The sequence below is a fragment of the Xenopus laevis genome, chromosome 7L (assembly GCF_017654675.1).
Source record: "Xenopus laevis strain J_2021 chromosome 7L, Xenopus_laevis_v10.1, whole genome shotgun sequence".
Taxonomy (NCBI): domain Eukaryota; kingdom Metazoa; phylum Chordata; class Amphibia; order Anura; family Pipidae; genus Xenopus; species Xenopus laevis.
This window is the reverse complement of record NC_054383.1, coordinates 45,810,402-45,824,736: the sequence shown is the minus strand read 5'-3', so window position 1 is coordinate 45,824,736 and position 14,335 is coordinate 45,810,402. Positions and strand designations below refer to the sequence as shown.

The 14,335-nt window shown below is 36.1% G+C and overlaps 1 protein-coding gene across 1 annotated transcript; it reads right to left on the bottom strand.

Moving 5' to 3' along the window:
* Positions 1-982: 982 nt before the first annotated feature.
* On the bottom strand, positions 983-11,272 carry LOC108695784 (steroidogenic acute regulatory protein, mitochondrial). Its single transcript, XM_018224750.2, has 7 exons — positions 11,161-11,272; positions 9,815-9,937; positions 9,412-9,551; positions 7,944-8,102; positions 7,152-7,336; positions 6,209-6,302; positions 983-3,870 (listed from the first exon to the last, which is right to left on the bottom strand). Exons 1-7 carry the CDS (start codon positions 11,222-11,224, stop codon positions 3,751-3,753), a joined length of 885 nt encoding a protein of 294 aa, XP_018080239.2. The 5' UTR covers positions 11,225-11,272; the 3' UTR covers positions 983-3,750.
* Between the last annotated feature and the right edge of the window lie 3,063 nt (positions 11,273-14,335).

The window sequence follows — 14,335 nt, the reverse complement described above, 5'->3', positions numbered from 1 at the left end:
CAATCAGCCGAAGAGGTCAATGCAGACTGGCCAGCCAAATTTGTGAGTGGCAGTACCCCTTGCCAGGCATCATAATGTGATTGTCCCAATCTTTTCTGATAGGCCATTTTTTTACATTATCTAAATTAGGGATGCCAGGAATCCAGGATTTGGTTTGGGTTTCAGCCAAGATTTGGCCTTTTCCAGCATGATTTGGATCCGCTTGAATAGGGAAAAACTCATATGTCCCCGTCCAGGAGGTCACGCCTTTATTGTGCCTTTCCTGCACCGTGTGCGGGTCTCCTCTTACTGGTCTCCATTCCAGCAAACATCATGTTTCAGGGGTATAGTGGTTGAGAAAACTAATCCACACGTGCAGAATAAAATAAAATCGAGCTTTATTTGAATATTAAAAACAACAAACAGGCATCCATGACAGATGTACTCCTACCCTATGACATGTTAGATCACCTGACGCGTTTCATGCCTCCTTCTGGCACTTCATCATGAATGAATGATGTCATAGGGTAGGAGTACATCTGTCATCGATGCCTGTTTGTTGTTTTTAATATTCAAATAAAGCTGGATTTTATTTTATTCCGCACGTGTGGTTTGGTTTTCTCAACCACTATACCCCTGAAACATGATTTGGATATAGCCTAATCCAAGTGCCTGGCTGAACTGAATCTGAATACAAAAAAATCATGTGACTTTCTGTCACACAAACAAGGAAGTCAATAATTTTTTTATTGCATTCTCAGTGTGCTTTTCCTTTTCCATCATTTTTCCCAAATTTACATTTGCAATTTAGAGTTCAGATTCGCTTTGGTATTCAACCAAATATTTTACAAAGGAGGATTTGGGATTCGCCAAAAAGTAGTGGATTCAGTAAATCCCTCGTGTGAATGGCAATATATATAAAGTAAATTATTTTAATGTAAAATACAGTTTTTCTGGTATATACATCCAGTCATCTAGGAAAAAAATTCATATACACAATGTATTAATTACTATACATTTTATTATTTACAAGGTCCTAGAAAAAATACATTATATGGTGATTAATATAATATACAATTCATGAATACACAGATTCACAATTATATACAAATACATTTGATGTTTAAGTGCCTATTTAGCAGAAAAGCAGATAATACCCACACTGAAAAAGTGTACAAAGGCAACTTTTCCTTCTTTATAATATTTCTTACTAAAGACTCCAGAATGCTTTATATAAGAATATGTTTAGCATTTAAATGAATATTGTTAGAAATGTTCACTACCATGACAAAATGTTATAAAAAGGTGAAAAAGTTTTGTCATTAAAAAGTTGAATACCCAGCCTAATGATAATTTATGAATCAAGTCTGTTGAGCCTAAACTGGACCCTTACATGCAAAGACCATGTATAGTGCTCTGCAATTAAGTCCACATCAAGGTTAAACAATATCTGCTGCAAAAACCTATACAATACTGGCAAATGGGTCATATCCCCTACTGGGACAGAAGTGTCACTGCGCCTTCCATTCACTTGAATGTGAAATGTGTATCATGCTCTGATACTGAGACTTTTCATGCCAAAATGTTCTAGTGACCATACTCAGAGTGTAACTGAACTATCATTCATTTGCCATTCTAGTGAATGGGAGGATGAAGTAGCAGTTTCAGTTTCCCCACTGGCGGAGAAAATTCCCAATGTGGCACACTAATCAGCCTCATCAGTACTCCTTTCCAGTTGGCTCCCACTGCAGAGGGGACACAATGTAACCCACAACCACTTAATTTCAGGATGGAAAATACTGTTTCAGCTGTGGGAAACTGGGCTAATATCTCAAAAAGGAAACATATGCATAGTTGACACTTTGAGGATTTTTTTTAAGAATCCACTGACTTTACAGGTAGACTTTACATATTTTATATCTTATATATACTATAAATTATTAAAACACTACTGCAAAAAAAATCCCTTTCCTTTGCTGCTAATTTGTTGTCCCTTATGAACATTAAAAAATGTATTTGTCACTTTGCCTGTATTCCATAGGTGCAGTGATAGGTACCAGTATTCTGATCCCTAAAATATCATAGCATGAGGTTTAATTTTGAGATTCTTCTAAAATTATATTCCTAGTTCACATGAAAGCTAGTGATAGCTTTGTACATTGAAGCTGCATGTGAAATGGGGTATACTTGATTAACAACTCTGAGATCACAATATTTAGTGGCGTAACTACGGGGGGAGCAGGGCCCACACCCCCTCAGGGCCCCCCTGGCAGCTTGTGCGCAATGAATTCCGTGCAGTTCCGAGCGTACAGAGGGGGGCGGGGGGGCCCAGCTGTGTGTCCCTCTAGTTACGTTACTGACAATATTGAAATGTTCAATGATAAAAGAAAGGGGAAACTGAATTTTAATACATTTCAGTACATACTGTTTAGAATCCCAAGTACTTTGATTTTGGATGAAAATATTTACACAAATCCATTGATCACAATAATCAATAAAAAATAAATTAAATAAATTATACCTCCCCAACTCCCTTTAAAGACCGCTTTTAGCAAAGTAACCCCAACACATAATATAAAATAAGAATTGGAATTGGAGAAATTGAGAAGATGATTACCTTCTTTCTTTCTGTTAATATAAAAGAAAGAAATAAACCCTTTAATTTGTCAACTGATATTACTAAATCTTTTGAATTTGCTGGAAATAAGAAAACCAAATCCAACTGAATTTCTCTTTGCAGCAGTGAGAAGGTCAATCTTTATATATTGGATTAATCCTCTAATCCCCAAAAGAGAATTTTATGTTTTTACTTATCTATGTGAGCTATGTCCATTTGAGATATAGTAGCAATATTCAGAATAATTCAGAAATGATAACGTGGTTAAATGGTCTCCCTACTTTGAATCTCAGTAGCAAAGACAGAGAAAATGTTTCTCTTTGAGATTTAATTAATTTAAAATGTATATTCTAAAGTCATGGCAGAGCTTTTTTTCCATTTTTGTTTTATTTTAGTTATTTTATTTTTGTTTTCTTTATTTATTCATTGTTAATTTTTAATGAAATTTGTGATTTTCATCATTAACTTTACTCAGCTTGTATTTACTGACACGTGTAGTAAAACCACACATTTGTATTGTTTATATTATTTTATATATTTTTGGTTTAATAGAAATGGCAACAAAAAATATTGAAAGAGACAAGAATAGGAAGCGTTATTTTACTATGTGTGTGGACAGTCCTGGACAACCAAAAGGTCCATTGGCAAGGGACTGACGATGGCTGTGAGGCACTGATAGGCGCATACCCTGGCACAGTGCATCTTTAATTGGATAGGGGGAACCTGTCTGGGCAACAAGGTCATGGATTGTAATCGTTGGGGGGTTGGGTCTGACAAATGACACCAACAATGATTTTCACTTCACTTGTCCATTAACTATTGACATATTGAGTGAAGTTAGAAAACTCTAATTTCTTTTGGCAGTGTGTAAAAAAACATTTTTAAGCTGTGTGGGCATAGAGAGGGTGGCACAGAATAAATACGAAACCATTGTATTTACTATGTACTGCGTACCATAGTTTGCTGTGTGCGGTGTTGGTAGAATTTATATGCATGCATTCCAGCTCATCGCTTAGAGGGAAAATTGTTGTCTTTTTTGTCCTATATTTAATACCCAAGTCCTGTAGAATAGATCTTACAGAGTCTAGTCATTTACATGTAGCATAAGCATAATAAAATACAAATAAACTATTAAAATGAATTCCCATGTCCCATTACTCAGCTGGCAACAAATCTTTTTTTTCTGAGAAAGAGAGGTGATTCCGTAGGTGAGCAATAAAATCGACCTGAGACTTCGACAATGCTTGGTCACTCACAGCTCTGGGAACCCAGCCCTGTAAATAAAAACAAACAAACAGAAAAAGTTTAAAACATTATTTCACTATTAAATCACATTTTACTGAACATCATTTTTTAGAAATTAACACAATCATTTAGATATACTCCCATAGACTTCCTTTTTAGCAAATAATTCTAATTTTTTTAAATTCTTTCCTTTTTCTGTATAGATTAATAAAACAGTACCTTGTAATTGATGGTAACTATGCATTTTGGTGGCAAAACAATCCTATTGAATTTATTTTATGTTTACATGATTTTTAGAAGACTAAAGGTCCAAATTACATTTAGATCACTTATCTGGCAAACCCCAAGTTATCGAGCATTCCAAAAAATACACTGTAAATCCTATACCTGTATATGTATATACTGTGTATATATATATTTACTATATATATATATATATATATATATATATATATATATATATATATATATATATATATAACCAAAGGAATGGTGCACTCCGTAGACAAAATTAATACCTGGGTGCCAGCATGGGAAATAAGCAGTGAAAAAGGATTGCGGCACTCATAGGGTTTTAGTGAAAAAACAAAAAATGTTTTATTAGTAAGCCTCAACGTTTCGATCCCCCACAGGGATCTTCGTCAGGAAGAGTTTTTGCTCCTGACGAAGATCCCTGTGGGGGATCGAAACGTTGAGGCTTAATAATAAAACATTTTTTGTTTTTTTCACTAAAACCCTATGAGTGCCGCAATCCTTTTTCACTTTATATATATATATATATATATATATATATATATATATATATATATATATATATATATATATATATATTTATATATTCTTTGAATTCGTAAAAATGTAGTGAATATATATTTAATGAATTTAAAAATGATAAAATAGTTTACTTAAATGCAGTAAATTGTAAGTAAAACAATATATATACACAAATTTTTTATATTATACGGGTATGGGAGCTGTTTGGGTCAAGGATAAGGTACTGTTTTATTATTACTGAGAAAATAATTTTTAAAAATCTGAATTATTTGGATAAAATGGAGTCTATGGAAAACGGCCTTTCCGTAATTCAAAGCTTTCTGGATAATGGGTTTCTGGATAACGTATCTCATGCCTCACTTGTGCCTGTGCAGTTCTGGGTCATTGGATAAACATGGTAAATCGGTTTATTGTTGCATTTGTTTATGTTTTGGCCAATCAACAGTGGCATAATTATAAATGAGTTTAAATTGTTGAAATAGTGTCACAAATGCCAGTAACCCAAATGTTAACTTTATAGGAAATGATTTATTGTGTGACCAGCATTATACTTTTCTTTCACACCATAGCTGTCCTGTGCCATTTCTAACTTAGCTAGCTACAATATGTTTAACTGAAATTCTCAAGCCTTTTGTTTACATCACTATGGTATTTAGGGCCTTTGACAGGATAAATTTCCAAAGTGTTTTTTGATGAGAAACCACATTAGTTTTGCAAAAAAAAAAAAGTAATGCATATGCTAACCACAGCTAAAACACATTAGGTCTCTTTTACTAAACATGGGGGGGAGGTGCAAAGTGGGGCTCATTTAATAATAGAGGTGCTAAATTGTACCACTGAAGTTGATAATAGCAACCAATCAAATACTCAGGGCTGAATCTAGGCAGAGTAAGCACCTTTGTAGGGCGCAGTCATAGGTGGGGTGCAGTTCACTTACAATTTGCTGGCAGAGAATCAAGGAAAAGAAGTGAGTGTCAGCTCAGAGGGGGGGGGATTGGGTTTCTAGCCCCAGTAGCAATTACTAGGGATTGTTGGCAATCAAGTAACTGTTCTGGGGGATAGTTAGGTAGCAGCTGCAGCAAGGGGGGGGTTGAATAGGGTCAGTCCAAGTATTATTGCTTTGTGCAGCAATACAAAACCTTTAATTTCTCAAATCTACTAGATTGATCATAACTTATTGCTGATTAATTGCTATGAGTTACTGCACTGGTACAATTTAGCACCTTTGTTAGTAAATCAGTTCCTTCAATTCTGTAGGGATAGGAAAATGCAACCATACTTATGTTAATACTTAATAGAAAGTGTTACTAAGTCTATTATACATGCATAACTTTACATAGTACTTCTTAATTCTGTTGAAGTCTTTCAAAGTTGGAGTGATACTGATAGTACCACCTAAGCACGCCTCTTATAACATAACAGAATATTTGCTGCTTTAAGGAGTGCTTTACATTCTGTATATTGATAAATTTGTCGGCCTATGGGAATTATTTATTTTGTTTAGCTACTGTATTGTGTGTACTGGGGCTCTGCATACCATTTACATAACAAATGCTGCAAGTATCAGCAATATAACAAAACAGTACCACTTGCCTTTAGATCTATGCTCAAAATCCAGGTCAAATGTGTTTTTTTATCGTCAGCATCAAGGGGTTGGAGAACAATAAAGGTTAGTCCAGCTTCACCCCTGCAAAAGGGAAATGAGCAATGTTCAACATTCATGGTACCACATTGTTCTATCATTTATAAAAGGATGAATAAAAACTGCAGGCAGTAGATGTAATTGGAGGTTGACCTTATAATTCCAAGTACATATGAATAGTGCCCGGAGAGCACACTTTCAGGGTAATGTAATAAAAGTTGGTAATGGAAAAACTGTTCGCAATGTGAAAAGTTATGCCTTTGCACAAAAAATGTTGCTTTGTGCGAATTTAATATAGCTTGTGCGAACCAGGAAACTGTTTAGCGACCACTTCCGACAGTGGAAGACCGTTTTCTAATTTTATAGTTTGCGCCAATGCGCAGTAAATGTAATAAAATTTCTTACTGAAAAAGTCGTTATGTTTGCTCCAAAAGATTATGACACCTTCAAGCATGTCTTAAGAGTGCGCAAATAAAATTTGCAATGCGCAATTAGAATTCGCAATGCAATAACAGTTTAAGTAACAAAATTACATTACGAGATGTGGATTTTTATTGGTGCAAATTGTTTTGCTCTTTGCTACTTTAATTACATTCCCCTTTGTCTTTAAAATCTCATATCTTTATTTGCAGAAAATTGTGCACTACCTCTTTCCGCTACATTGGCCTTCATCAGGTGCAAGCATGCACCTGATGTAAGCCGATGTAGCTGAAACATGTAGTGCACAATTTTCTGCAAATAAAGATATGAGATTTTAAAGACAAAGTGTGCTCTCCAGGTACTATTCATATCTACTTGGAAATTTCTTGCACTCCGGCACAGGGACTGCAGCCAGTTGAGAAGCACGTACACACGGATTTACACACCAAGGACAACCTTATATCGATTTGTTACCTTATAATTCCTCTTTGCGGGGGCATCAATTCAGAATCTGTTGAAGTTCCAGTGAGAAAGAACGATGCCCCTTTTCTGCAGCAGTGTCGAACACTAACAAAATCTCTTTGACTAATGATATTTTTGGAAATCTCTGATGTTACCTCTCTTGTCAAAAGGGTGTTGCTCCCAATTTTTTGAAGGATCTATACAGTCGATGAAAGGAAATACACACTTGTCATTTGTATACATTATAAATGCATGACACAACTGACCTTCATCTTTAAAGCTAGGTATGTTAGATTCCCTTAATCTATACAGTATTAAAGGCCAAAACCATATGCAATTTTTTTTTTGTTAAGGAGCTTAGGGCAAACCTTTCAACAAAATCATTTTAAGAACATATTATAATATGATTAGGGAATATTATTTTGATATGCTTATATTACTCACATACATGCTAAAAAGTCAGATGGATCACACTTTTTGCTTCTCATGGTACATGTTATACATCAGGCAAAGTTGTATTTTTGGCTTTAAAATCTGTTTAATAAAAATACTCGTCTGACTGGTTGAATACACTGATTAAATGGCTTTCATGCTGGTTACATATCAATACAAACAAAATTTAAAAATGTCTGTGACATACTTATTAATTATTAAAACAAACCTATATACAGTATGGCTAAACAAAGCTACAGTTTTTGCCAACCTTGGCCAAACAAGGCAGTGTTGGACTGGTGTAACTATAGAGGAAGCAGACAGTGCAGTCTCGGGGGGGGGGGCTATAACAAAGACTTATCACCATATTACCTGTACTTTGCTGATGCCTGGGTTCCATTCATCCATTTGTTCAATTTTTTCAAACAGAAGTGTATAGATGTGCTCAGGAGGTGAGTCTATAACTGCCTCAGCACGAAACACTTTGCCTATGTTTTGAACTTTTTTACTAAGAATCCAATCTCCATTTCCCTGCAGAGAAATCGAATTGATAGTTAGGGTTACATACATGCATATTTTTGAGTCAGAGAGAGCACTTAAAAAATCTACCAAAAAAGTGGATATGTGCCTTCTTGACTATTAAAGGGATTCTGTCATCGGAAAACATGTTTTTTTCAAAACGCATGAGTTAATAGTGCTACTCCAGCAGAATTCTGCACTGAAATCCATTTCTCAAAAGAGCAAACAGATTTTTTTTTATATTCAATTTTGAAATCTGACATGGGGCTAGACATTTTGTCAATTTCCCAGCTGCCCCTGGTCATGTGACTTGTGCCTGCACTTTAGGAGAGAAATGCTTTCTGGCAGGCTGCTTTTTTTCCTTCTCAATTTAACTGAATGTGTCTCAGTGAGACATGGGTTTTTACTATTGAGTGTTGTTCTTAGATCTACCAGGCAGCTGTTATCTTGTGTTAGGGAGCTGCTATCTGGTTACCTTCCCATTGTTCTTTTGTTTGGCTGCTGGGGGGGGAAAGGGAGGGGGGTGATATCACTCCAACTTGCAGTACAGCAGTAAAGAGTGATTGAAGTTTACCAGCGCACAAGTCACATGACTTGGGGCAGCTGGGAAATTGACAATATGTCTAGCCCCATGTCAGATTTCAAAATTGAATATAAAAAAATCTGTTTGCTTTTGAGAAATGGGTTTCAGTGCAGAATTTTGCTGGAGTAGCACTATTAACTGATTCATTTTGAAAAAAAAAATTTCCCATGACAGTATCCCTTTAATGATCAGTGAGTCATCGAGATCACATTAAGTTGTATTGACCATTAACGCTGAAGGTTTTAAAGGTCAATTCAGTAGCTTATCAATTTTTAAACAGTGTATTTTAATGGGGCATGTTGTAGTCACTGTGTTGTCCGTGTGTCTAATTACAAGCAACTTTGCAGGGCTACCACCATCTTTTTGCAAATCAAGTGCAGTAGAAAAAACAATTAAATATACATGTATCTGCATTAAATTAATTGATTTATCTGGTTTTGAGATCTGCCATATTGCTTACCCCAACTGAGGCAGGGCTCATGGAGAATGTTTTGTAGCAGTTACACCCCATATGTATAAATGCACATATGTAGATTGTTTTGTGCTCACAGTTATGCCTTCATATAATATTTCTTTAGAAAAATATAATTAAATCTGCCCTTAAACGGAACATTGTTCTTATACACTGTGAATTAAATGTGAAATCTACAACTTTTTTTTGTTTCTATAACGTAAGCAAACATACAACTTATTCAACCATTTTATGCATTTATATATTAATATGTTTGTTCCTCTTACCTGGTGAAGTTCAGTCTTCCAGCCTTCCTGTTGGTTTAATATTGACAAGGCATTGTGGAGTGTGCTCTCTGCTTGACTCATATAGTTCATCTGTAAGGTAGAAAACCCTTTCTCTTCGTAGGATGTACTGAGATTCTTTCCTGTAAGAATAGGCAGATAAGAAGTTGCTCTGCACTGTTAGGATATCTTAAAACATCCAAGTATGTAATCAACACAGTGGCCATGTGTTGGCATATATAAAATTACATAACACATGGCAGCATCTCATCCCTGTCTCCATATCTCATGTAGGCCACACCCTCCTGACGTGTTTATATGCCTTAACAGTTGTGATTGGGCTTTGAGCAAGTTGAAATAATACAAGAAATATGATTTTTTTAAGCTCATCATTTTTAAAACTTACGAAATGTCCAGGAAAAGGTTCTTTGCATAGAATATGAAATATCCTGGAAGTTGAATAGGGATAAAGCCAGTTTAAACTTTGATATTTCTTTTCCAAATGCCCCCACTGCTGTCCTTTGCAGACCTATAATGAATTAAAGTTAAAATACTTTGATTACTTTGCATTACTTTGATGCACATCGTTAATATTAACCATTCAGTTTAGACCAATTGGTACATGTAATCCACTACCCTCCTGCTGAACAGTATTGTTGTAAATGTTTTTGGTTTTAGAAAAAAAAAAGTAGAAGCAATATGTAACATTAATGTCACATAGAGCAGTTTTTCTGAATATTTCTTAATAAGCTGTGTTAAACATAAATGGGTAACTTAAAATTCATAGTGGCACATTATACACCAAAAGTAATCTTGCATTGTCCTGCCCTGGGATGACATACACAGCCCCATATTTCTCCTGTAATTGCAATGACTATACACATGGACACTTTACAATTCACCCATTTCAAGTACATACAATACAGTATATGGAGACAAATATAGCATGTATGTTTTACAACAAGCTACACTAACATGAGCATTTTACTACTTCCTGTTCTATGCCCAGATGGTGTAGCAATTTGCACCTGTTTGACTGCAGCATAAAAAGTAGCTCTCTTTTGTTTATCCTTTAAATGTGTCTGTACACATACAAGCATAATACCACAAACAAAAGCTGGAAATACTCAGTCTAACCTATTGTTTGTGCATTTGTGCCTGTGAGTGTCTGTGTATAGCAAAACTAAAATTACACATAAAACATGTCCCTAAAACTCCCAGAAATGTGTTCAAACAGCCAGTGCTATCTTTACACTGCTTTTCTCTTGACAGCACTGCAATACAAAGTGGACATACGTACACAGACAGACTAAACATGCAATCAGCACTATAATAATGCCTTACAGTCAGCTTCAGAACTATTCAGACACACTGACATGCAGGTGAATGTTAGATAATGCAGAAGAAAAGCAAAATATTAATTATAAAATGCAATTTAAAGATGGATACCGTATGAACCCTGACTGATATTACTCTCCTTCAGTTGCATAGAAACACACTGAAGCACATTGCAGAACCCTTAGGGTGAAGACACACAGAGCTACTAGTAGTAGCTACTAGTTGTGGCTACAAAATACCCTGCCATAGACAATACTGAGAATTGCCTCTGCTAAAACACGCGTTGTGTCTTAGCAAAGCCAATTATATCTATTGCCTATTTTGTAGCTGTTAGAAGTAGCTGCTACTAGAAACTCTGTGTGTCTTCACCCTTAGGAATACAGCAGGGGGGCTATAAAAGACATAATACACTACCAGTGAGTTTCCTGAGATGCTCCTGAGAGATCCCGCAGCAAAGTTTCAGCGTTGCAGGAAGCATAGTCTGGTGGCTGAGTAACCCTGGCCCTCGGCACTGGAGAGGCTGCACTCAGCATAGCTCCTATCTTTATAGTCATCCTGAAGGACAGCACCTGATGATAGGGAGTAAGCTTCTAGATATTCCGAGGGGAATTGAGAGAGTCCAAGGCCGGAGAAAGCCTAGTGGGAGGGAAAAAAGCAAAGGGGGAGAAAAACTGATTCTGCATAACCCACGCTCATCTTTAAAGCACATGTATGTGCAAGGGCGTAACTACCGAGGAAGCAGACCCTGTTGCTGCAAGGGGGGGGCAAGGAGGTATAGGGGGCCCCATGAGGCCCTAATTAATGAGCAATTTCAATATATATTGGTAAACAGGACAACCTCTGGATATTTAGTGGTCCCTAAAATAACTTTCAGTGGGGCCCAGTAACATCTTTTTACGCAGCTGTGTATGTGTAAATATCATATTTATTACTAAACATTGCAGTTTTACTGAGAGACTTTAATGCAGATTCCTTTCCTGGAAACACATACAACATTTCTATTTCACTGTTAATATTCTGTATCTTAGCACCCTAGCTTACATAATTTGGACACCTTTGGGGACAAGTATGCTCCCCTACTGGTGACATCATGCATGTGCATATTCTGCACCTGCACTGCCAATTGCAATTCCAAGTGAAGGGTCAATGACACAAGAGGACACTAAAAAACTTCTAGAGAGCATATAACAAAAGATTCACTGCACTTAGATGCATTTGTAACAATTTAAGATAGGCAAATAAACAATTGTAACTGTTTACAATTCACCTTCATTAGCAAAACTTTAATAAAACATAAAACATGACCCTAAAAACCCCAGAAATGTTTTCAAACGTTCCATAAGCTGGCAAGTTTTGTAAAATGGGCGTGGTATTTAGGGGTGTGGCCACAAAACAGGTGTGGTCAAAAAAATGTTCAGAACTTTTTGTCCCTCGTTCCCTTTTTTCAAATCTTGGTAGGTATGGTATTGTACACAACTGAAAAGTTGGTAGGCTTAGAAGGATTTACAGTAATGTAGTTTGGATGCTGTCATAAATTAATTCCCGTAAATTCAATGTTGGATAAATGTTAGTTATTGCTGCTATAATGCCATATCACAAGTTTGCAGAATTATAACAATTATTATCACTTAAAGGTCAACTACAGCACTATACTCTGATCCACTGGTATATCACCTCAGTGCTAACGATACACCAGAACTCTACTTAAGTTAATTATTATTATTTATATTTGCAGTACCATGGACACTGGCAAAGGAAATTTATTATATGGTATTGGACATTTTAAAGCTAATCAAAATGTCTGTATTTTAATTTTATTAAATGCAATTATTTGATTATTTATTCTTTATGATTTGGGTTCACCGGATCACTATTTGACTTTAGTTCTTGCCCCAGAAGGATGCTAGATTTGAATCAATGGCATCTTTTGTTCTAACCATAATACAGCTGCTGTATTGTGCTGAAGCCTTTTTTAATACCTTGTGAGTGGTCTAACTAGAAGGTTTTGGCACCGAAGGAAAAACTTTTGTAGGCCCAACCAAAAACATCAGAAGGGTTTTTTATAATGCTTAGCCCTGTGACCCCAAGCTGTTGCAGGAGTTGTCTCCCCTATTGATACATCCTTGCAATGCCTAGAAGTTTTTCTTCAGTGAGTCAGACAACTTCAGCATCTACCCACCTTTACATTGGTTAGATCCCCTCCCTCCCCCTATATCTTTGCATGAGTTCTGTCCACCTTCTCTCCATGAAAGAGAAAGTAGGAATTCTCCTGTGAGAACATGGCTCTCCTATAAATTCAAAAGTATTATTTTTTTTACAGATAAATCAGAGGTTATTGACACCAAAGACGGGTGGGGTTATTTGCAATTTGCCCCTACTCCATTCCAGTAATGGAATAGTGCATTTAAATGTCATAAGGAACCCCTTATTTTTTAAATACTTCACAAAATCTATCCTGAATTCTACATTGACTTATAAAGGGTCAGAATCTGTTATCTTAATACTCATATACTGTATATACTCATAAATATAGCTGGACTGTCTGCCATAAGGCTAGGCCCATATGGGTCACTAGATGCCCAGAGGGGGCCTACTGAATGCTGCTTGTTCCACTTATAAACTATCTACATCATTGGCTGTACTGCTGCGGCAGACAGAATTGGTAAGCCCCCACAATGTCATCAATCCACATCTACACAATTTGGTTTTAACATTGAGAGAAGTGTAACTAACTGACCACTGATGGTGATACACATATAAATTATCTGTTGACCATTTTGAGGTCAGCAATGGTAAAACATGGCTGAAATGTTATGTCTCAGTGCCTCCTATTAGTGGAATCTGGATGAATGCCTAACGGTGGCCAGGTGGTATAAAGACATATAGAAACATCCTTTCTATATGGATGCTGGTATATTGCATTCCAAACTTTTCTTTCAATGTGAGATCTACTACTACCTTGCAAATGCATTAATAGTAAGAAGAATAAGTTTTGTGCCACCTGTCATTAACTGTACAACTGTACAAGTGGTGATTGGTTGTTGCCATTAAAATCAATGGCAGGCAGTATGGACAGTTAAAGGATGTGAGATTCAAGTAAAAAATGGTATATTGTCTACTGTTTTTTAAGAGATTGTTGTGACTTTGAGTGGAGCACATATCCTAACTGCATTAGGAAAAGGACATAGAACTAATTGGTGTGTTGATCACACAAAAACGCGTTGTAAACGCTTATGATTGGGGGAGTATTGTCTTAAAATAAAAGTTTAAAAATGACTACCTTAGAAGGATTCCCCAGTTGTTGTGCTTTTTTTATAGATATGTGTCAGAAATATTCCTTAGAATTCTCATACACAGGGGATTATTAACTAAACTCGGAATGCAAAAGTCCCGAAGAATTCTCCGTTTTTTCTTATAAAATCAGACTTTTAAACTCTTAAACCCCGAGGATGGAAAAGTCAGAATCAGAAAATCCGGCATCTCAGACCTGTCTAGGTTGCGTATAAGTCAATGGCAGAAGTCCCACTGATTTTTTGATGTGTTTTCGGGCAAAAAGCATGCGACATCTGAGTTTTCAGGTGAAAAAAAC